General features: G+C 39.1%; 1 protein-coding gene across 2 annotated transcripts in view; it reads left to right on the forward strand.

Annotated features, from left to right (window-relative positions):
* Positions 1 to 24,631, forward strand: part of dhx57 (DEAH (Asp-Glu-Ala-Asp/His) box polypeptide 57) — a 124,702-nt gene that overhangs the window by 45,187 nt on the left and 54,884 nt on the right. For both annotated transcript variants that reach the window (XM_060831702.1, XM_060831701.1), the window contains exons 11-12: positions 5,830 to 5,884; positions 20,811 to 21,022. In XM_060831702.1, coding sequence (XP_060687685.1) covers positions 5,830 to 5,884; positions 20,811 to 21,022 — 267 coding nt within the window. The remainder of the gene's footprint in view (positions 1 to 5,829; positions 5,885 to 20,810; positions 21,023 to 24,631) is intronic.

A 24,631-nucleotide genomic window follows, 5' to 3' on the forward strand; every position in this document is an offset into this window, starting at 1 on the left:
TTTGCATTCTCCTTGAGCTTACTTGCCAAGGACATTTTATGGCCCGTTCTAGTCCTCCTAATTTCTTGTTTAAATTCTTTTCTGTTTCCTTTTTACTCCTCAAAAGCCTTGTTTAGTTTCGGTTTTCTAAACCTTACAATTCTTCCTTTTTCTTTATGACAAACGTTTCAAATCTCTCTTGTCATCCAAAGTTCCCACATCATGCCATCCTTATTTTTCAACTTCATAGGAATCTGCTGGTCCTTAATTATGATCCTTTAAAAGGCCTTTTAAAAACTCCCAAAGATGTGGATCATTCTCAAACGGCTGCTTCCAATCTACTTTCTCTAGTTCCTGCCTAATGCTGTTACAATCAGTCTTCCCCCAATTTAGCACTTTTACCTAAGGTACCAATCGTGTGCTTATCCAAAATTATATCAAAACTTATGGAATTTTGATCACTGTTTCCAAAATGTTCCTCACTGAAACTTTAAACATCTGGTCAGGTTCTTCCACAAGACAAGTCTGGCCCTTGTGTTCAGTGACCTTACCCTGCCTGTTCTTCCTATTACACTAACTTGACATGATGTCAACTTTCTCCTCAATTGCTCCACATTCTGTCCTCTTGCTCTGGTGTCACCTCCCCTACCACACTAGTTTAAAGCTTCCTGAAAGGCACTGGCAGTATTTCTGCAAGGATATTGGTGCCCCTGTTCTTGTACATGTCCCACCTGCCCTAGAAGAGATCCCTCCTACACCAGCCCTTTAGCCACACATTTGACTACATTATCTTCCATTTTCTGTTCTCCCTAGCACATGCAGGGGGAGTAAACCTGAAATTACAACCCTAAAGATCCTACTTTTCAATTTTCTACCTAACTCACTAAATTTATTTTACAGGACCTCATCTCCCTTCCTGTCTGTAGTCAGTACTAATATGGACTGTGATCTCTAACTGCTAACCCTCCCCTTTCAGATATTATTGAACAGCCCAGACCCCCTCAAAACATTTCAAAAAGTAGCCCAGACCCTAACTTTTACCAGTTGTTTTAAGCAGGTGTATAGTGGATATTCCACAAGTGATGCAACTGGCTCAACCACTCAGTTTTAAACAAAACAAAATTTATTTGCAAGATTACCGAATGAAACACAAACAAAAGCGAACAGAACATAGGTTAAGTAATTCTATGTGAAAACTCAACAGATTATCCCAACTTAATGATGCTGTTCCAAATTTCTGAAACTATCCCCATTAACACCCCTTGGCCAAAAAGGAGAAATCAGACTCCGGTTCTTACAGGAGAGGGAGATGGCAGAGAGAATTAGCATGGAACCTCCATCCACTGTAGCTGTTTCTTTGGATTCTCCAGCTTAAACTGACCAGCAGCTCTGAACAGCCAGACAGTTAAAACCGAAACAAACCAGACAAAAGCTGAGCTGGGAGAACTGGCCACTCCACTTTCATTGTATAAGTTTTTTGTTTAAAGCTGCTTCTTTTAAGTTTTGAGTAGATAAACCCAGACGTCTTGGAACTCATGACTTTATGACCCCTCTGTTAAAACAATCTAAGGACAATATGACCTTGTTAAAGGAGCAACTTTGTCACACACAATATCCTGTGTCCATTCGGAAACATCTGGATCCTGATACTAGAGTAGCATTGAACCATATTTGAGTCTCGCTTGTGGCTAGAAAAATGCCTTTCTGTGCCAATAGTATATTAAAATTACCCTGTAAATCAAAATTTATCACAGTAACTCCTTGAAATAAAAGCACCTTTTATTACTACACAGGTACAATTTGACGCAAAACAAGATATTGAGAGGAGAGTAGGAAGTGGAGAGACAAAACTAAGGAGGAGGTTTTGAACTCAGAAGAAGGGAAGAGAATTGGCTTATAGAATGGCTTATCTTGAATAGGGAAAATAATGTCAATAGTCTCTGCCATTAATGGAATGTTTTGGCAAAATGAGGGTTGCAATTCTGCAACATAGTGTTCAAGAAGTAATCAGAATCTGAAAAAAGGATCACTGGTCCCAAAACGTAAACTCTGCTTTATTTCCATAGATACTTCCAGATATGCTGAGTTTTCCAAAAATTTCTGATGTTGAATCAGATAAGACATGTTTCAGGAGTGATTTATAGATAGGGATAAGAATTTTAATATCAATAATTTTTTTTAACATGATAAAACATTGCAGTGCACTTCACAGGAGTATTATGAATTGGACACTGAACCAATTAAGATATTCAGGCAAATGACCAAAGGTTGGTCACAAAGAGAAGTTTTAAGGGACAGTTAAAGAAGGAGTAAGAGGAAATGGTGTAGATATTAAACAGAAAAGATACATCACAGATTTGTTGGGAATGTTGTCTTGTTTTGTAAATAAAATATGAAATAAGTATGTTAAATTAGAGGTTTTTATTGATTAGAAGATTAAACTTGGAAGAATGTTGCAATAATTTTGGCCTGTTAAATTCCAATTCTTCAAAACCATGGTGCAAACTACGTATTGTGAACCTAAGTTGACAATTTCACTGTGATAGATCACGTGATAAATTATATGGAAATTGAAAATATTGCACACTGATTGCAAGCTATCTGACATAAGGGAGGGCTCTTTACAAAGCAGGATAGAGATGGCTTTACTTTGTGACAAACAGTGTTGTTCCTGGCCAAGAGCATTTAATGTAAAACCCCAATTTAAGTGTCTTGCTTTTTCTATTTCCTGATACAAGGCAACATCTTATTATGTCAGTGCAATATCCTCTCTAATAACCTCAATATTGTTCCTATCATTTGGAGTTCAAGTCTGTACACAGTATTCCAACTCTAGTCTTATAGGATGATCTGATGGTGTTGCTTCAAATTGGGAAGGGACAGAATAGGATTGAAGGAATCATCATTTTAACATTAATTATGAAGATTTAGGAAGGATTAGATTAGATTAGATTCCCTACAGTTGGAAACATGCCCTTTGGCCCAACCAGTCCACACTGACCCTCCGAAGAGAAACCCACCCAGACCCATTTCCCTCTGACTAATGCATCTAGCAATACAGGCAATTTAGCATGGCCAATTCACCTGACCTGCACATCTTTGGACTGTGGGAGGAAGCCCACGCAGATGCTGGGAGAACTTTAGGAAGGCGAGATGGATAAATGCGTAGTAGTTTATAACACTGGAATACACTATTAGAATTGGTGATTGAAAAATGATTTAATCAGACTATATCAACATTTTAGGGTAGGTAGTTGAAGAAAAAATAATGCATAAACACAAAAGGAATTTAGGCACATAGGATTAGGATTGCTGCATGTGCAAGAACAGTAATATAAGTTGATTCAACCAAACAGTTCTGTTCTTGAATTCTGTTCAAGAAGTATATTTAGAACTGGATTCAGATGTATTCATAAAGGAATAGTTTGAGTAAAGCTTTCAAAAATGTGTCAACACTAGTCAGACCTCAGGTGATGTATAGAGGAACCTCGATTATCTGAATACCGATTATCCGAAGGAGATCTCGAGGTTCCGGTGGAAACATTACATCAAAGACGTGTTTCCAACAGTGATCATGTCTTTTGTTTACAGTGATTAAACAGGCACCGTCTCCAAATGACTGACTGACGTCCGGCCCCCTCTCTCTCCCCACACTTTTTCCCTGGAGTTCTACAGAGAGGTGTTAGCTAAACACCCCCTTCCCCAGATGATCTCTCCAACACTGTCCTGTACAGGGCAAAGGTGAAACGTGTCCAAAAGTTGCAGGAATAAATTGTGTGGGGCTGTGGCTGTGGCTGCGCTATTTGGAGACTTACCCCACAAAGGCAACTGCAGCAGCAGTCTTGTTGGTGTACAATCTGACTCCCCCAGGGAGGGGGCAGGTGTGCATGGGGTTAGGGGGTGGGTGAGAGGTGGTGTTGGAAGGGTTTGGAGGTAGGGGGCAGTGTCTGACTGTGTTGGGGGCAGGGCCTTGCACACTGTCCTGAACGGGGAGCAGACTTTAAAAACTCCGAGCCTCAGAGGAAAGGCATTTATCGATTAACCGAATAATCGATAATCCGAACGAAATAGTGCCCGCCCATCTCATTTGGATAATTGAGGTTCCCCTGTATACAGTTCTGGGTCCAATGTTTCAGCAAGGATATGAATGCATTGGAGAGGGTGCAGAAGAGGTTTATGAGAATTATTCCGGGGTGAGAAACCTCAGTGATGAAGTTAGATGGGAGAAGTTGAGACTGGATTTCCTTGGAGAAGAGAAGGCTCGAAGGAGATTTGCTGGAAGTTCTCAAAATCGTGCAGTCTGGACAGAGTAGATAGGGAGAAACTATTCTTCCTTCTAAATGGATTGAGAATAAGAGGGTACTGATTAAAAGCAGTAGATAAGCAGATACAAAAAAAGTAAATGTGATATGGGAAAAAAGTTCTCACTGCCGTTAAGATCTGGAATGCACTGCCTGAAAGTGCGGATGAAGACAGGTTTAATCAAGGCAGCATTAGGTGATTATTTGAATAGAAATAACGTGCAAGGTTTTAGAGAAAATGCAGGAGAATGACACCATGTCATAATGCTCATTTTGAGAACCAGTGTTGACATAATGGGCCAAATAGCTTCCTGATTCTGCATTGTAACACTTCACTCCACAAGAAGTGGAATGGTTTATTTACCCATTCCATTTTTTGTGATGTTTTATGCTCTAATTTCTCTAAACATGATTGTACCTCAGAATAGCACTATTTTGATTTGATTTATTGTTGTCACATGCACCTAAGCACAGTGAAAAAATTTTAGCGTGCAGTAAAGGTAGATCATAACATAGAAGGACATACAAATCCTAGGGTGTTTAAACAGAGTGAAGCATAAAAGGTTATGACTGCATAGAAGGTGCACAAAAGTAGATTGGTATTAGATTTGAAATTCGAGAGGGCCATTCTAATTGTAGCAGGGAAGCTGTTCTTGAACGTGTTGGTACATGTGTTTAAGCTTCTGTATCTTTTGCCTGACAAAAGAAGTTGGAAGCGAAGTTTGACACCACCTGGAACAAAGCAACCCTCTTGATTGGCACCGCATCCACTGCCGCCATCACCAACTCTCAGTAGCTGCAGCGTGTACCACCTACAAGATGCACTGTAGAAATTTAGCAAGGTGCCTCGGACAGCATCTTCCTAGACCACAGTTACTTCCACCTACAAGGACAAGGACAGGGACAAGCAGATACAAGGGAGCACCACCACCTGCAAATTCCTCTCCATGCCACTGACCATTTTGACTTGGAAATATATCTCTGTTCTTTCACTGCCACTGGGTCAAATCCTGGAATTCCCACTCTAATCGCATTGTGGGTCTATCTACAGCACATGGACTGCAGTGGTTCAAGAAGGCAGCTCGCCACCACCTTCTCGAGGACAACTAGGAATGGGCAATAAATGCTGGCCAGCCAGCAATGTCCATGTCCCACGAATGACTAAACTTTAAAACAAAACACCAAGGATGTGCTTGGTGCAAAACACCAAGACAAAAGAGATAATGGTCAGCTGTGTCACACTTGCCACTAAGTCTTACAGTACAAATCTTTGTGAACTTGAGCACAAACTTTCAGCTGCAACAACTTTGCAAATTTATGGGAATTTGTTGGCTGCAGATAAAATCTGAGTACAATGCCTGTCCTTTCATACTTTTTGATTTCTAAACCTGTACCTATGAACATTTACCAACCTTTCCTGAGCTCTTGCTTCAAAGACAGAAATTTGAATTCACAAGCTCTGCAACATTAAGGACAAAAAATGTAAAAGTCAAAATTGTACAATTAGGTGAAAGTAAGAATACTTAACCTTGTCATTCTGTTATTTTAGGACATACTTTTCCAGTGGCTCAGTATTTCCTGGAAGACGCACTTACTATGACTAGGTAAGCATTATTTATGTTGTATCAGGACAAAGAGCTGTCATACTCCTTCATGTAATTGTGAATTACATTTTCTTTTGAAGCTTCACAAATTTGAAGAATGTAACTTTGATTTTAGTCAGTCACAAAATTTGTGCATTCAATCTTTTTACCTGCTTATGTGCTCTGGATTCTGAATGCAGTCTCTGGCTGGGGGCAGATCTGACCTTATCTGCTTACTCGTAGTAGCGCTTTGGTTAATATTGACTCTTTTTCATGCTAATTGTCTTCCTCTTGCGCAAATGAACAAAGAATGCTCACACCCATAAAACTGCATGAAAATGTAATCACTTTATACATTTAACAATGGAAGCAGTACAAAATTCAGCTCAACCGAGTACACTTTTCAGTGTATTTACTTACCTCAGGGAATTTGGTGAGTAAGGGAGGAAGAGTTATTCTAATCTATGCAGAATGAGGAATCGTCTGAGCAATTGGAGGACAGCAAGTCCAGAGGTATTAATAAGGTAAGAAGGTTGAATAGTGAGTTTTAATTTCTTTGTTGTCTAAGCTAGGATGATAGTTTAAACTAGGATCAGGAAAGTATACGCACAGTCTTAAATGTAGAAATTTTTCTTGTTAAACTGATTATGTAACTAGAAATCGTCAAATAATAAAATATGGCAGAGCGGGTTGTGTGTCTGGCCTGCAGGTAAAGGCATTTGTGCGCAATAATGCTGTGTCCTGAGCAAACATGCGGGAGATGTATCCATCTCATACGTCTCTAGCTGGAAGTCATTAAGTTGGAGTGCATGTTGGAGAGGCTCTGATACATAGAAGAGGTGAAGGAATGAATGGGGAATTTTAATCCAGAATATAGTCAAATTCTAAGAGAAAACAGTTTTGAGCAGTAGTGGGTGTGAGAGATAAAGCGAGCTGAGTAGCAGGGATTTAGAAGAAGAAGAGGTCCTACAGACAGTGGCCCTGACCAAAGGGCATTAAGTATTCTCTGGCTGTGAGAGCAATGAGGAGTGCTTCAGGGAATATAGCCACAATGCACTCCAAGGCACCGTGGATCAGAAAACGAAATGTAGGGCAGTTATGGAAGAGCAGAATAATAATGTGGTAGTAATATGCTATTTTAAAATGAGAGGGATAATTAGCCTCCTATGTGACACGAAGGAGATCTTGGACTCTAGACACAGAATCATGGTATTCCTACCGTGTGGAAGCTAGCTTTTCAACTCCTGTCCACACTGACCCTCCAAAGACCCACTACCTGCCTCCCCAGCCTATTTGTATATCCCTGTATTTCTCATGGATAATCCACCTAGCCTGCACATCTTTGAACTGTAGAAGGAAACTGGTGTACCCTGGGGAAACCAACGCAGACATAGGGTGAATGTGCAAACTCCACACAGTCACCCAAGGGTGGAATCAAACCCGGGTCCCTGGCGCTGTGAGGCAGCAGTGCCAGCCACTGTCCTGTCCTAAATACTGCAATATGTTCTGTTGTTTCATTCTCTGGATATGGACATCAGTGGCAGGGCAGTAATCTTCTGTCTGTTTCTAGTTGATGTTCAGAAGGTGGTGAATTAGACTCCGTCAGATAGTAAGGAAACAGACCCTTCAGTCCAACTCATCCACACCGACCGATTATCTCAAACTATACTAATTCCGTTTGCTTGCGTTTGGCACACATCCCTCGAAACCTTTCCTATTCATGTGCTATCCAAATTTCTTTTAAATGTTGTAACTGTACCAGCATCTCCTACATTCTCTGCCAGTTCCTTCCAGAGACTAACCACCCTCTGTGTGAAAAGGTTGCTCCTCAGTCCTATTTAAATCTTTCTCCTCTCGCCTTAAAACCATGCCCTCTAGTCTTGAACTCCCCTACCCTTGGGGAAAGCCCTTTGTGATACACCTTATCTATGCCCCTCATGATTTTATAAACCTGTACAAAGTCATCCTTCAACCTTCTCCATTTCAGTGAAAATGGTCCCAGCCTGTACAGCCTTTCCTTAAAACTCAAACCCTCCAGTCCGGGTAACATCCTGATAAATATTTTCTGAACCCTCTCCAATTTAATGATATCCTTCCTATAACAGGATGACCAGAATTGCACACAATACTCTTGTAAAACCACAACATATTGGCCTAACTCCTATGCTCAGTGGTCTGAGCAAGAAAGTAAGTATGCTAAACGCCTTCTTTACCACCCTGTCTCCATATGAAGGGTATACCCCAAGCATCCTTGGGTAAGGAGTGCCTGGTTTTTGGCTTTGTGACAGTGAAGAAGAAGAGAAATGTGCTCAAGTCAAGATGGTGTGTGACTTGGAGCAGCATTTCATGCGTCTGTACCCCTTTCCACCTCAGTGGTAAGAGGAACTACCAAAGAAGTTTTTTTATAGATGTTGCTAGGTTGTCAGTGTCACTGGCTCAGATTTATTTATTTCAGTTTTTATTTCTCATCATTAATTGCTGTGGAGCAGTGGTCACAAGTGGCTTTCTTGAACTGCTGTAGTCCTTGGGTGTAGGGATGCTCACAATATTGTTCAGAAAGGATTTCCAGGATTTTGACCCAGCGACAGTGAAGGAATGGTGATATAGTTTCAAATCAGGAGACCACATGACTTCAGTAATACAGAGATTTGGTTAGGCCACTTTTGAAGTACTGTGTTCATTTCTGGTCTCCTTGCTATTGGAAAGATATTGTTAAACTTGAAAGATTGCAGAAAAGATTTGCCAGGATTTTGCTGGGGTTGGAAGGTTTGAGTTATAGGTAGATGCTGAATAGTGTTAGGACGGAATTCGTCCAAGCGTGTTCTTTTAAGGAGTGACCACACTTACCCAATTATTTGATATAAAGCAGGTACATTTATTTAGCTGCAGAAACTTAGCTGTTACAGCGAAGCACGAAAGATCGAGTGGTTCGCTGGAGAAAATGTGCAAGTTCTGAAAATCTATCGATAAGCTCCGTTAGTTATACTATTTTCTAATCTCAATTCATGCAACGTGATCTTTCACAAACAAAAGCCTTCTTCAAAATGGTATAATTTGCAAACAAAGGTTCTATGTATTCTGGAAACATTTTTACAAAGGCTTTACATATATTTGAGACATTCTGTATCATAGACACAAAGAATTACTATATGTTCGAAACATTTTCCTAGTCTTATTATCACATAGTTTACCTTAATCTAATCGCTTAGTTTAGATGTTCTCTCATTTGAACATCAGCTTTGTTATTTGTTATGGCAATAATCCCAGAATTAAAAATTACTTTGGTCATCATTTTAAACTATAGGTTCACAGCGCCCCCAATGTCCTAAGAAGTAACTACATCTCTGTCCTTTCATGGGCTTCTATAATATCCTAACATTCCCCCCCTTGGCCTCTTCAGAGGCCATAACAACATAAACCGTTACAAACGCAATATTGTGCGGCAACCGGGGCCAAGTGTGTCTACGGACGCATTCTTCGTGTCCCTTTTGCTTTTCTGAACATATCATCTTGACCTGGCCGTCTGGTTCTAAGGAGACATCAGTTAAGAGTGTAGGGGTCCCTAAGCAGCATCTTACTACAAAAAAATCAACAATTAGTATTTGATTCTAAATTATTCTTATTTTAACAAAAGAACTACAAAAACTTTATTAAAATTAACAAAACATAAAGTATAAATGAGCATGATAACAAATAGTAGAGAACCATAGAGAAAAAAAATGAATGAGCTTGGATGCTTGTAGAGTGAAGGTCAGTTGTCCAAAGAACACCAGATTGTACACCCACCAATTAAACAGTCACACTACACTATATCATGAAATCCCAAAATAGCTTTTCATATTACTGGCACAATGCCGAATTTTCTTGTAATAGATTTAAATCGGCTTCAAAATCAGCCGCATAGCTGGCATTTATTTTTTTTCTTATCAAAAAACAGTGTGAATATAATGTGCTGTGTCCACAACTTCTTTATAACTGCTGCTCGGCAAGCCAGAGACTAGTCCAGATTCCCAAGACAGATGCCAAGGCCAGGCATCCGTTAAAACCACATGTCCACAGGCCACCACTTCTGAAGGTCAATGCGCGACTGTGCCTGTCTTAGGTTGTCCCTCAGCTCGAGGAATCTTACCCGTCATTGGCTAACCAGTCGTTGCTCAATGACCAATGCAATCCACTTCCATTTCAACGTACAGGGCAGTGGCACCTGGCTTATCATAGTGATCAGTGGCTCTCGATACCAGACGATGTTTAGGAATCTCTTGTATGATCAATAGTTTCTCAAGCCTCGAGACACACAGCACTTCAAAATTCCTGACTATTAAGGCACAAATTTAACTGTTTCTAATCTGTAACGGGAGAGGAAGAAACAAAACACAACTAGGGGGTCTCTGGACTACAGCCCTCATAATTAGAGCTTTGGAATGAGTAGGATTAAAAAAGAAATACAGTTATATAGTAAAATCATTAATTGTCCCGCGCTTCTCTTAGACATGTCTCCTCCATCCTCTCTGGTTCTGATTCCATAATCCTTCCCTGAGCTACCCCCATCACAGGCTCCTTCAGCACTGCTGTGGAGCACCAGTATGCAGGTGTTGAGTCATCCTTTCTTGTCAGGTCATGGTCAATCGTTCGTGTCATCAGCGTCCTGATACATGGCGCACACATAACAATAACCACAGGTAATAAAAGTAGCAGCAGGGATGCGTAAACCAAGGGTCTCTCTCTCTTTCCCCCCCCCCCCCCCCAAACAACAGAAGCTACTGACATGCAGCCAGAAAGTCACCAATTCTGTCTGACTTGTTTACTTTTCTAGTGTATGAGCTTTGCCAATAGTGATGGAACACTGCACAGAAGCATACCGTGTCATTCCATCTCCAATAGGGAGATTTAACTAGTTGTGCTACCCTTGAAACATGCTTCTTGCTGGATAGTGACAGAGTTTTGTTGGCATAAACTGTAGAAATGTTTTCAGCCTAAATTGAGATTGATACAGTATAGAATTCTGTAAGGATGGATTAACAAAGCTAGATGTATTGGTCTGCTTTGTACCAGGTAAAAAAATGTAACTGATTCAATCTTCTGGTGATTTTACACATACTTGCAACTATTTGGTACAAATTTTATTGATCTGTTGGTTTTGAAATTACTAAATGTATTGCTCTTCTTTAAGTAGGGCAGCAAGTACTCAATTGTTGCTATTGACAGAGCAATAATTCAAAACATCAATTGCGAGCAATCTTAATCATGCAATGATAAATTCAGAAATCTCATTTTTGGAAATGTATGTAATATATCAAAAACTTCATCAGACTTTAACAAGTAACTTTTAATCTAATTTTGTTAGTGAGCCCATACCAATTTTCCATTTACTAATTAATCACAGACCCATAAGCTCCTCCTTCAACAGGGGTAGGGTCATCTTCCAGTTTTTTGAAACCTTGTATTAAATTCATATCCAGTACTTAATAATGAACAAAGGGAATAAGTCCCTTACTCTTAACCACAACTAAAATTTAGTGAATGAAAAAGCTAAAGTTAATCATAGCTGTCTTTGTACAGCCTACTAGGTATGTGTCCAGATGCTTAATAACGAAGACCTGTTCAAAGTATTAAAAAGGTTTTAGCCACCATCAGATCTGCATAATTGAAAAAATGAAGAGAAAGTGCTTGACTTGAAGTCTGTAGGAATATAAATGCAACATTTTAGTACACAGTGTTATATTACCAATATGGAAAAATCTATCTGATTTCTTATCTCATCTTTCCTAGAACCGTCATAACCAGGTTTGGAATTGTGGAATTAAAATTAGGTGTTTGACCACAGTTGTATTAGGAATTGGCACAAAATCTGTGTGACCAGGACTGAATCCCTCCTGTTAGTGAATAGCTGTGAAAAGTACTATATAACAACCAGAAATTTAAATCCAGACTTTGTAATACAAAAATATAATATTACTCTATCATCCAAGCATCCTTAAGACTTAAAATTTATTCCTCTTCAAAAAATCCCATTTCCCTCTAGAACTAAATTTCGAATCAACCTTGTGCAAATAAACCATTTAGCAAAATTGATACCATAATGATTTCATTCACTGTAAAGTGCGAAGCTTGAATAGATAGAGTTTCAACACCCATTCCACGCAATAAGCTCAGCTCAGAATCTAAGCAAAACCGATGGCAGAATATTGGCATCTCAAAATCATTGGATGGATCATGTAAAAATGCTTGTCTGCAGGTCTTAGAAAAGACAGACATAGAGACCTACTAAACTTCCCCCACAAAACTAAATATTAAATTGAGAGAAAAAAATGCTGTTTGATTATTTTGATAAACTGCGAACAACTCCGGATGGTGCAAATGTCTTGTTAACACAAACAAAAGATACATCATTCCAGTCACTCTATGTGAATAGCCTGATAATTATTTACAATGTGGCGAGAAAATACAAAAAATAACAAAACGCATTGAAGTAGAAGACTATCTGGAGAGGGAGGGAGGAAAGAACAGCAGAAGGTTTCACTTTCCGTAACACAATGCTTTCAACAGACGAGCGCTCCAGTATCCCCATATAAGTCTCCTTTTTTCCCTAGTAAATAGTATATTTAAATTAGACATTAAACCAGCCCACATATACATACTGGGTTTTTATCATAGATTAATCTGTTCTGAAAATCCTATCAAATTCTCAACCAAGACCGTTATTTCCTCTTATATGTTCCGACCTCCCCACTGGTGAGGGGAACACAGATTCACCTCATCTCCTCGTCTCCTATCGGTACTTTCCAAAGGGGACAAATCATTACGTTCTTCCATTTTCCTTTCTTCTAAGAAATATTGCAATGTCCTTAGATTCCCATATCCTTAAACACCAATTTACCAATTCATGTTTGTCTTACTTTAATGCCTGTAACTAACTTGTAAGCATATTTATATATTTACGTCCATTTATCCAGTATTCAATTTTCAAAATGTAAAATGCATACAGTTACCAATTTTGAAGACCACTGTGATCACTCAGTTTTAGTTCCCCATTTTAGATCCAAAATTAGTTTTCTTAAGTACTTCTGGTCAATCATTACTCAATTAAAATACTTTAGGTCTTAAAATAATCAGAGATGTCTTACAACAATTTGTTGATTCCAGTTAAAAACTTCTAACGCATGCATAATGATCGAATCCAAGGTCACAGAATAATAACCATGGAAGTTTTTGTTTTTACAACTACCCACTGTTGAACTTAAACTTCAACTGACCTTCACATATTTTGTATGTAAAAAGATAAAAGAAAAAGACAGTTAGACAATCATGATTTGTAAAAGAACAGAAGTTATTAACCTTTAAAAAAATCATGTTAAGTTTTCATAAAAATCACATTTAAAACAATCCTGGAACTCAAGCTCCAGTGAATAAAACTTACTCATTCAATCATCAACAAATGTGCATTCAAACCAAACCATAAGGTGTTAATTGTTTTGCTAGCTGTACACACACTCTCCCTCTCTTTCCACAGTCTTTTGTGAGTATCCTTACCCCTAACCCTTATTTCTCGCAATCCTTCTATCCGTCCTTCTCTTGGTTCCTCTTCCCTTTGTCTCCTTCACCTTCCATTTTTCTTTATCTATCTCTGTTTGTTCTGAAACTTCAGTTTGTTATTGTGGTTAAAAGAAAAATTAACTCTGTCTGCAACTTGACCATGAAGTCACTGTCAACATAATACTGGATCCAGGGCACTACATATTTTGGCTTTATATTGTTTTAATTTTAAAAATATCTCAATGTCGCTTATACAACTGTGAATTAAACTCAATGGGAGTTCCTCGTCCAAATAGAAACACACACACACACACACACACACACACACACACACACACACACACACACCTGGGAGCCACAGTCTATGGAAAAAAAATCATTATAAACCACAAGCAATTCACACCCCAGTGGCAATGGAAACCAGAGAGAAAAGAAAAAAAAATTGAAAGTCAATGACTGCCAAACCATAAAAATATATACATTAAAACATATTTACAATTTATTTGGAAGTTGTACTTGCTATGAACTGACACAGGGAGTACATAAAAGGGAACTTTATAGGTTCAGTAATTATACCAAAGTTCAAAGCTTTTTTTTCGTAATGTTTTAAAAACTTTACTCACGCAAAATAGAGTGTCTGAGCTATAGCCGAATCCCATAATACAAGTACTCTAATATAATCCTTATCTGCAGCTTTAATACTATATTTTGAAATTGAATCAACAATTATTAATTTAGAACAATTATTAAAATCAGTTTGTATTTCATAACTGATTACTAAATTCCATATTAATTTAGTTGCTTTACTGTCCTGCTTCCCACAATACAGACATCCCAAGCTTTTTGGACCCTATCCAATAAGATGCACTCTAAACAAGATATTTTTTGAAATATTAATTTTGTTTTCCGACGTGTTACCTGGTGTGATAAATTTTGAGCACGATTACCTACTGTCTCTTCTATATTTATAAGAACATTGGAATAGTCGGATGGAAAACTTTTTTTATAATAGAACATAATCAAATCTGCCCTGTCTATCCCCAGCTAACTCTGCAGTCTCAATAGTGGGCAGCGTTAGTAAGTGGCTCTGGAATCGTGCCAATAATTCCCGTAGATAGACGTCCTCATCATCTATTTTCGTTGACAATTTGATTTTACTAAAAACATTTTCCTTTGCTTCCTCTTTTCTCTCTGTCAAATTATCTTGAATTTTTGATTGAAATTCGTCAAAATCAGCAGCTGTAAAAAACGTTTGGTCGTCTGCTGGGAACCAGTTTCTGCTCCGCCACAGCTTAAGATTCTTATCCAGATTCTGTATTTTTCTTTGAGCTTCTTTAAATGTATTATTTTTTTTTCAATAAGTTTCTTAATGTCTTCTAAAACCTTCCCTGCCTGTGTTATTGGGTTTGTCGTTACAGGTGCTGGGTTGGACTCATTATTTTTTAACTCCGGGGGGATGTACACAGATGCTACCAAACAGTTCAAATCCCATTGTGGTGTAAAAGTTACCACAAATTTGGTCTTCCACCCCAGTGACTCATTCGTGTCCTTACTTATCCCCTTGGTAGGGGGTTTGCCCAAGTCAATCACTTGGCGTACTAAAGTATTAGGAGACTCTCGGAGACCCTCTAGTATATTTATCAGTAATGTAACATTCTGAAAAGTCTCCTTAATCTTTTTCAGAATAAGTTCTTTTTGATTTAACGCCTGTCCTAAGACTAGGTCTAAAGTTTCTTTCTGTAGAGCTACACAGTTCAATAGCAGTCGACCCGCTAGGGTCGTATTCCCACCTAGACTGAGTCGCCACCAGGGAACTCCAGGACATTCTGTCCTGAGGTGGCGCAATTTCGGTGGTCCAAAATTTAAATCCTCCATCTTACTTTCTCTTATCTGACTCTAAGCTTGCCCCCCCTTTGTTTCTGTTTCTATCTTTCTTTGACACTTCCTCCTTTTTTTCACTGTAAGCTGTTGTCAAAAATAAATTTTTCTGCTGTCCACCTTATACTACTTTCATTTAAACATAAAATTTTCTCTCAAAAAATGGGGTTTAACCTTATCAGTTACCAACTAATCTTTTCTCCTTTCTCAATATCTATTAAAATTCTATCCTGAAAGAAAATCACGTTAAGCATTCATAAAATTCAAAAAAAAATAGCACACTGAATCAAATGACAAACAACAAGTTTCAAACATAAAACCATTAACAAACAGATGAATTCAAGCCAGAGCACAAAGTGTTAAACTGCTTGTTAGCTGAGAAGCCTTCTGCTCACAGACAGACACACTGATAAAGTTTGCAGCAGTAAAATTCTCTCTCTTTTTGAGATATGACACACAGTTTCTTAATTCCACAGACCCATACAAATTTTCACACAAACAGAGATTCTTTCTCACACAGATTTTCACACAAAAAGATTCTCTCACACACTCAAATTTTCACACACATAGAGACACTCTCTTTCTTGCAATCAGATTTTCACACACAGAGATTCTTATACAGACTTAGATCTTCACAAACACAGAAACTCTCTTACTCTCACAGATTTTTACAAACTTAAAAATACTTAAACACACAGATTTTACACACCCAGAGACTCTCTCTCTCTTACAACGAATAGATTTTTTACTCATACATACACATAGTCATTTATATTAGCAGCTTCCGTTCGTTCTTCCTATTCTGGCCGGCCCCTTTATCACATACTTACATAAACATACAAATTCAGATATCACTTCAATCATCTGACTCTTTTCCCTATTGGGATCCGCTTTCAAAACAGTACATCTTTAAGAACCTGACCTTCATGTGGCAGACCTCTGCTCTTAATAACCAGTCTAAGGTAGACTTCTGAGCGGAAAAAATCCCTACAAGGAAACGGTTCAGACTAATTCCTACTGCAAGTCTCCTCACTCCCAAGAATTTTTAGTGTACACTAGCGCGTCAAGGTTAGCCAAACCCCACACTTGGAAGAAGTTTAAACTGGCGGAGACAAATTCTACGACACTTTCCCTCCTCACTTCTAGGACTTTCACATTTGCACGGCGGAGATAGCTAATCCCCTCACCTAGAAGAATTTTAACGGCGGAGACTCCTCACTTCTAAGAATGTTCAGTGTACACTAGCGCGTCGGAGTTAACCAAACTCCTCACTTAGAAGAATTTTAACGGCGGAGACTCCTCACTTCTAGGAATTTTTAGTGTGCACGACGGGGTCCGCGGTTCCCCTCACCTAGAAGAATTTTAACATCGGAGAGAAATTAACATTAGAAGATTTAAAATGACTTACCAGCTAAGATTCTGTACCTTTGTGTCCAAATCAATTCAATTTCAAGTTGGTGAGGATTAAAAAGACAGACAAATGTCTAACTCAAAAGTTAACTACTGGAAGCTTTTGATGTAACAGGCGCTTCCTCACCTTAAAGTTTCGGCAGAAAAGTTTGTCTGCCTCCCAATCTGCCAACCTGTGGTCTCCTCCTCCACTTACAGGGTCACCATATGTTAGGACGGAATTCGTCCAAGCGTGTTCTTTTAAGGAGTGACCACACTTACCCAATTATTTGATATAAAGCAGGTACGTTTATTTAGCTGCAGAAACTTAGCTGTTATAGCGAAGCACGAAAGATCGAGTGGTTCGCTGGAGAAAATGTACAAGTTCTGAAAATCTATCGATAAGCTCTGTTAGTTATACTATTTTCTAATCTCAATTCATGCAACGTGATCTTTCACAAACAAAAGCCTTCTTCAAAATGGTATAATTTGCAAACAAAGGTTCTATGTATTCTGGAAACATTTTTACAAAGGCTTTACATATATTTGAGACATTCTGTATCATAGACACAAAGAATTACTATATGTTCGAAACATTTTCCTAGTCTTATTATCACATAGTTTACCTTAATCTAATCGCTTAGTTTAGATGTTCTCTCATTTGAACATCAGCTTTGTTATTTGTTATGGCAATAATCCCAGAATTAAAAATTACTTTGGTCATCATTTTAAACTATAGGTTCACAGCGCCCCCAATGTCCTAAGAAGTAACTACATCTCTGTCCTTTCATGGGCTTCTATAATATCCTAACAATAGGCTGGGGCTATTTTCCCTGGAGAGTCAAAAGTTGAGGGGTGACCTTATAGTGGTGTGTAAAACGATGAGGGGCATGGATAGGGTGACTAGCCAAGGTCTTTTTCCCAAGGTAGGGGAGTCCAAAATCAGAGGGCATAGGTTAAAGGTGAGAGGGGAAAGATTTAAAAGGGACTTATGGGGCAACTTTCCAACATAGAAGTTAGTGCATGTGTGGAATGAGCTGTCAGAGGAAATAGTAGGGGCTTGAACAATTACAACATTTAAAAGACATCTGGATGGATACAAGAACAAGAAGAATTTGGAGAGATATGGGCCAAATGATGGCAAATGCTACTGGATTAATTTAGGATATTAGGTCACCATGAACGAGTTGGACTGAAGAGTCTGTTTTCTGTGCTGTACATCTCAGTGACTCAAAGTGGAACTTGCAGGCAGTGGTATTGCTAAGTATCTGCGCATGTTGGCTGAGAGCACTAGGGACTCAGCATTCGATTCCACCCTCTGGAACTTTCTGTGTGGAGTTTGCACATTCTCCCCGTGCCTGCGTGGGTTTCCTCCCGATTTTCTCTGGTTTATTCCCGTAGTCCAAAGATGTACAAGTTAGGTGGATTGGCCATGCTAAATTGCCCATAGTGTCCAAGGATGTGCAGACTAGATGAATTAACCATGGGAAATGCAGTGTTACAGTGAAAAGAGTAAGGTTCTATGTTCTTTGGAGGGTCAGTGTGGACTCCATGGGCCAAATGGCCTGCTTCCACACTGTAGGGGTTCTATGATCTGCTCTTGTTTATCGTGGTGGTAGAGGTCATGGGTTTGGAGGGTGCTGATAGAGAAGCCTTGGTGAGGTACTGTACTGCAACTTGTAAATTGTACAGACTATTGCCACTATATGTTAATGGCAAAGAGTGTGAATGTTGAAGATGGTGAATAGGCTTCCAGTCAAGTGGGCTACCTTGTCTTGGATGATGCTCAGTTTCTTGAGTGTTGTTGGGACTGCACTCATCCAGACCAGGAATCTTCGATCACGTTGAGTTTCATAGATTGTGGAAAGGCACAGGGGGAACAGATGGTCATTCACTTGCTGCAGATTTCCTAACATCTGATCAGCTCTTCCAGCCACAATATTTATATTTCTATGTGATTGGTTGAGTTATTCTAATATGCACATACGTACAAATTAGGAGCAGTAATATGCCATACAGCCCCTACAGCCTGCTTTGTCATGAAGAAAGATCATGGCTTATTTGATTGTGACCTCAAATTGGAAGATTCTCCCAACTCATTCTTCGAAACTCCAAGGCATATAGCCCTTATCAGTCTTGTCTCTCTTCATATGTCAGTCCTACCAAATCAGGGACCAACTTGGTAAACATTTGTTGCACTCCCTCAATAGCCAGAACATTCTCCCTCAGATCAAGACACAAAAATTGCTTACAATATTCTGCTAATGATCTGATCAAGATCCAGTACAGTTGCAGCAAGACATCAGTGCTCCTGTACTCCAATCCCTTTGTGAGGCACATCAACGTACCACTCGCGTGCCTTCACTCCCTCCAGGTCTGCATGCTTAGTTTCAGCAACTGGTATACAAGGACACCCAGATCTCGTTGCATCTTGCCCTTTTCTAGTCATCACCATTGAAATAATCTGTCTTCCTGTTTTTGCTACCAAAATGGAGTGAATTGAAGGTGGCAATCGAGTAACATGACATTTTGTCTATCTGTTGTTTCTATTATTCCTTCTGTCTTGTCCTTGCATTCTTTGAAAATTTTCTTTCCAGAAATAAAATTGAGCTTCAAAATGAGTCATTCATTGCTATGCAGAACAGTTTGAAAGATATGGGGTAACTGTAATGAAGCATCAAGATTCAGATCTGATTTTCCTCGTTATCTGTGAAGTATTTTATTGTTGAAAGCATTACTGACTGTGCCATTTGAAAAGTGCACACAGGAGGAGTTGAGTCCAAGATCTAATAAATGTCAGTTGCTTGGATGCTCAAATCTGTTTCTCTTTACTGTATCATTTTAGCCCACATCATGTCAGCCATTAGCTTCTTTTAAGGCCACCTTAAAGTATTTCACACTAAATTACATATTGCATTAACCATGAGGTCTGAGTCATAATTTCATCCACGTCAACCAGTTGAAAACAGGAAGGGTGATGGAAACCTCACTGCTGTTTGTACATTAGATTTGTGTCTGTACTCAAAGATGTGCTTAATTGGCCATTTCATTTTGGAATATTCTGAGACTGAAAGATGCGATATATGTTGAATAAAGTTTTCTTTATTTTCTTTATCCCCTCCCTTCATTCATTCTCACCTTAGCTACAGAATTTATTTTCTTCAAAATCATAAAGTATTTTGGGAAAAACAATACTGTAATTTATATGCCACTTTTCAAAACATCCCAAAACATTTTAAAGCCAATGAAAAGCATTTTGAGGTATAATTTTAAATATACATTGTAGAGCTTCCTACATTTCAGTCAAATTGCACAGAAATGAAAGGAACCTTCACACCAAAAAGATGCTATAATTTAGGCAACAAAATAAAACTATGGTCTTAATACATTTTGAGAAATCTACTAAGGTCTTTGAAAGAGTAAATGATCCTGATCATTGCCAAGCTAGTTTTGTGTGTTTTTATATACACTGGGTGGAAAACATTTTTTTTCAGTAGTTTATTGTAAGCACATTACAATCTGGTATCTTGCCAGCTAGACATGTGACTGACATTCTGGTCATATTATTGTACATACAGCACCTTTAGAGTTCAGATATCAACTGGTTCAGGCAGTAAGAGGCACGTACATACGGCTCAGGTTGGCAGTATACTGTCTTCAAACTCTGAAATTAAGGGCGTTGATTTTGTTGAAAATAGGGGACGATCTTTCATTATGTCTGACAAATACTGCCCACTAACATTGCATGTTAGCCCAACTGTTTGTCTGCCCATGATGATTTCTTCATCCCAGTTTTGAGAAGTAATCACAAGCTCTGCTCTCTCAGTTCTGATTTCATTGTGGATTAATACAGAAATATCAAGCAGACTGTATTGTAACAGAAACCTTTCCAGTGTAGTGTAAACAGTAAATGGACTTTGGACTGTTTTGCAGTTTAATAAGCTTCAAATACCTTCACAACAAAAAAAAAATTTCCAAACCCCCATTTTGCACAGTATTTTGATAATGAAATATTAAACCTTTGGAATTGGACAAGTAGAAATGTATTTTGGTGGGGTGGGTTGGCATTGATTTCATTTTCTGGGAAGAGATCAAAATATCTGTTATGACCAATCCTCTGATGTAAACATCCACATTGTTATTCCAGATATGTTTTGGAAGATAAAAGCCCCTATGCACGAACAGGGAAGCTAAACCAGTATGCTGAGCTTTGGGGAGCTAAAGGTGAAAATAACAAGAAGTTGTTGGACACATTTGAGGAACAGCTAAGATCTTTACATCTACAAGATCAATCGTCAATCAAGGACAGCATCCCAGACCAGCATCTGACTGTTGATCAACTGATGATCCGATACAAAGGTAGGCTTCTGCAAAAAAAAACCAATATTTTCCTATGCGTGACTGCTATTCAAAATTTCAACAAAATTGCTAAACAAACCATCCTTATAGCTTTAGGAAGTGATTTAAATCTGGCTACAATATTAGTTATAGACTGCATCTCCCCAAAACTTGTTGGCATTCTTGGCCAATGTAACTTGGTTGCGAGTGAATATGTGACACAAGAATTGCAATCTTACTTAATGTGATGATCCAATGATGGTAATATTGGACATGTCATATCCCTGAATGAAACATAGCTTGACTGATCATATATTTCATTTTTACAATTGGTTATTGTGGTGGTTAGTCACTAAAACATACTCACTTGAGGCCACAGTTGTTCGTAAACAACAGAACGTAATCCTTACGAAAAGGGAAAAAAGACCTATGACAGAAAAATCTTTATACAAACAGCCTAACAAAGAATCATATCACTCCTATCTGAATTCTTTAAGCTTTTATTCAACTGGCTCTTTTCAGTTTCTTTACTTGGATGGCAGAGACAAGTCTTTTCTGATCAACTGGCATGAACATTGTGCAATCTGATATCCCACACCTTTTCATGTCCAACAATGTGATCAATATCCAAACTCTCCAGGCTTGGGAACTGCATCGAATATACAACTTTGGCTAGCGTGTCTGGTCACCTGAACTAAGATCTTGTACTCCTGCTAGGAAAAACTGTTTTGCCTTCAAAACTGATCTCTTGATTCTATTGAATTGAAAAACTTGAGCCTTCTATTCAGAAGTCAAAACAAAACTAATAGATTATTGGTCTGTTGGAAACTTAACAATACAAGCATTCCATCATAACATTACTGGAGTCCTTCTGAGCACTTCACTGCAGTAATATGGTTTGTTGAAGTTGATGCATTGGGTTGCTGTTCCAAAAACCATCTTCCAAAAAAATTACCTTCACAGGACAGAGCCACATTGATCTGCCTCTGTTTAAAAACTCAAATCATCAAGAATCCCATAAGGATAAAGGTTGTGAAAAACAGATATGTCATTCTTGGTGACCTTCTCCAGCCCGACAAATCTCATCTACGATTTTGCATTTCTCTAGTTCCGGCCTCTTGACCATCCATATTCTAAAATCGTGGTGCAGTCTTTGAATTTCCTCCCAAATTTCCCCACTGCTTTCTTCTCATTTTAAAGTACTTCATAAAATCTATCTCTCTCGACCAGGCTTTTTGGTATTTGTTGAAGATCTCCTTCTGTGGCTTAGTCTCCTACTTGGCTTTGTTACGGTCCTTTGAAGGTCTTGGATGTTTTACTGTGCCATTGCTGCATAATTGTATGTGTTTTATGTGAGAAACAGAACTTGCTCACAAATCAGCCTGAGACAAAGCCTTAGAAACAAGAACAATTTATTACTGCCTTGCAAGTACCGGACACATCTGCAATCAAGCAGAAATGCCCGCGAAAACAGAGCATGTAAGCATTCTTATTCAGTTTGTATGTTGCGGAGTCACGCCTCCCTTTTCCCATCCTATCATAAGCCGATTACCTCACTTGTTTTTTTTCTAGTTATTTTCTTATCCGGCCATCCTGCTGTCCTTGTATGTCTGCATTCTTTGTTCCTTGTTTGTTGCAGCTTGTTCTTTTATCCAGTTTCTCTTATCATACACTAAGCTTTATTGTGAAATGCCCCTGCTGCTTCTTTTTGTGGTCAGCTACAACCCTTCATAGTTATTTCCTATCTTAAAACAATTTCTTTAAAAGACCCTCTATATTCATTAAAGTCTTAGCCTTAAGTATGCTACATGCTACAAGAATTCCACGACCATTTGTATAATGTTCCCCTTCCCCTCCCTCCACAACACCACCTCCCCCACCTGCAGAAACTACATTTCTAATCTCCCATAATTCCCCCTTTTTCTTTTTCTCTAACTGTTGTTTCTGCACTTAAGTCTCCTTTAATTCATTTTCTTATGTCCTGCCCTCTTACACCTTTTGGCGATGAGGTTCACAATCTTACATTTTACATTTGTGTTGTTCGCTCCTCGAACTCTAGAAGCATTCTTTGACTTTCTCTTTGTTGCATATCACCTGCTGATTGTAAAAGCATCTGATGATTTATTTGGGTTCCTTCCCCAAGGGATGTCATCAGTCGGCTCATTATCCATTTTAGGACGTTGAACCCTACTACCAGACCGACTAATATCAATAATCCATAGATAGCTAGATTGACTAACCACCTTCCACAACCAGTCAATCCCTATTTCCCCCATTCCCATTCTTTTTTGTTCCAGTACCGATTACCGGCCTCCCTTATCTGGCAATTTTGTCTCTCACATGTTTGGAGATATTAGTAATGTTAGAGGAGACCTCAGGTATGTATGTACAACATTCCTCTCCAATTAGTGCACAGGTACCACCCTTCTCTGCTAGACTATAATCCAGAGCCATCCTGTTCTGAAGGGTCGTTAGCCTAGTGGCAATCATTTCGGTCGTTATGGCTGCTACTTGGGATTGGGTTTCGGCCAACACATCAGCAGTATTGTTGACCAACTCTTCCAGGGAAGCCGCCAACCTTTGTATTTCTACTCCTGCTCGAGTGGTCCCATACATAGGTATCAAAGTCCAGAGGAGGCGATCTCCTTCCGTTACTTTCTGAGTTACTCGCCTTCCTCCCTGTTTATTCTGAGGTATTTTTGGGGCTTTCTTTAACAGCCTCAAGTGGGGAATTATATAGGCAAGGTAGCAGCAGCCACGCCAACCTTTCTGGTTTTGAGGTTGTGTCTGAACTGGATGGTCCCAGCACCCATTCCCATTACATCCGCCACTCCAAACCTACGTCTTGCCAGGGAAAAATGGGTAGGCCTTTAAGCCACACACCCAAAATGTCCCATTCAATACTTGGGGAATGGTTGTGAGAGTAGCTTGGCTGGTGTAGACACAAGATGAATTTCCTAATCGGAAGAGTGCGGTGTCATTCTGATTACAAGTGGTATTTACTGCTCCTTTTGGTGGGGAAACTCTAAGGCCATCGATAGCACCCAGAGTTTTCGGGGCTGGTCGAGGGAACCACCCCGCAAAGTTATAATTACCTCTGTCACATCTCCAAGTTGTATCATTTGAGCCGGAGTCAAATTGTTGTACATCGTACACTTCTCTTTGGTAAGTGGTATTACCGTGAGAGGAATTCCGGATTCCCCCATAGTGTGGGATCTCCGCACATACCCAACAGTCAGTATGCCCCTCTAGTTTAGCATAATTTTGACATAAAGCGGTAAAATGATTTTTCCCACCCCCCTTGGCAGCTAGTGCCAATATTATCGTGACAATATAAAGCTGACCACTCATTTCAGCTCAGAACCCTATCTGTTCCCTAACCCCGTTTGCCAGAGAGGAGTGAGTCCATGCAACACTTACAATTGTTTTGGGATACAGTTTTTTTTAACCAATACTTAATAGTCTGTTATCTCAGTCCATTCTCTTTGCTCAGCTTGACTTTGAGGGTTGTCTGTAGGATGTGCTTGCCACTCTGCCAGAGGGGAAGGAGTGTCCACCGGGTCCTTAACACTAATGTGATGACTCCACCCTTTTTCAGCAGTTCGGACAGCTGTTTCAGTAATCAGGAGG

The sequence above is a fragment of the Hemiscyllium ocellatum genome, chromosome 10 (assembly GCF_020745735.1).
Source record: "Hemiscyllium ocellatum isolate sHemOce1 chromosome 10, sHemOce1.pat.X.cur, whole genome shotgun sequence".
NCBI lineage: Eukaryota > Metazoa > Chordata > Chondrichthyes > Orectolobiformes > Hemiscylliidae > Hemiscyllium > Hemiscyllium ocellatum.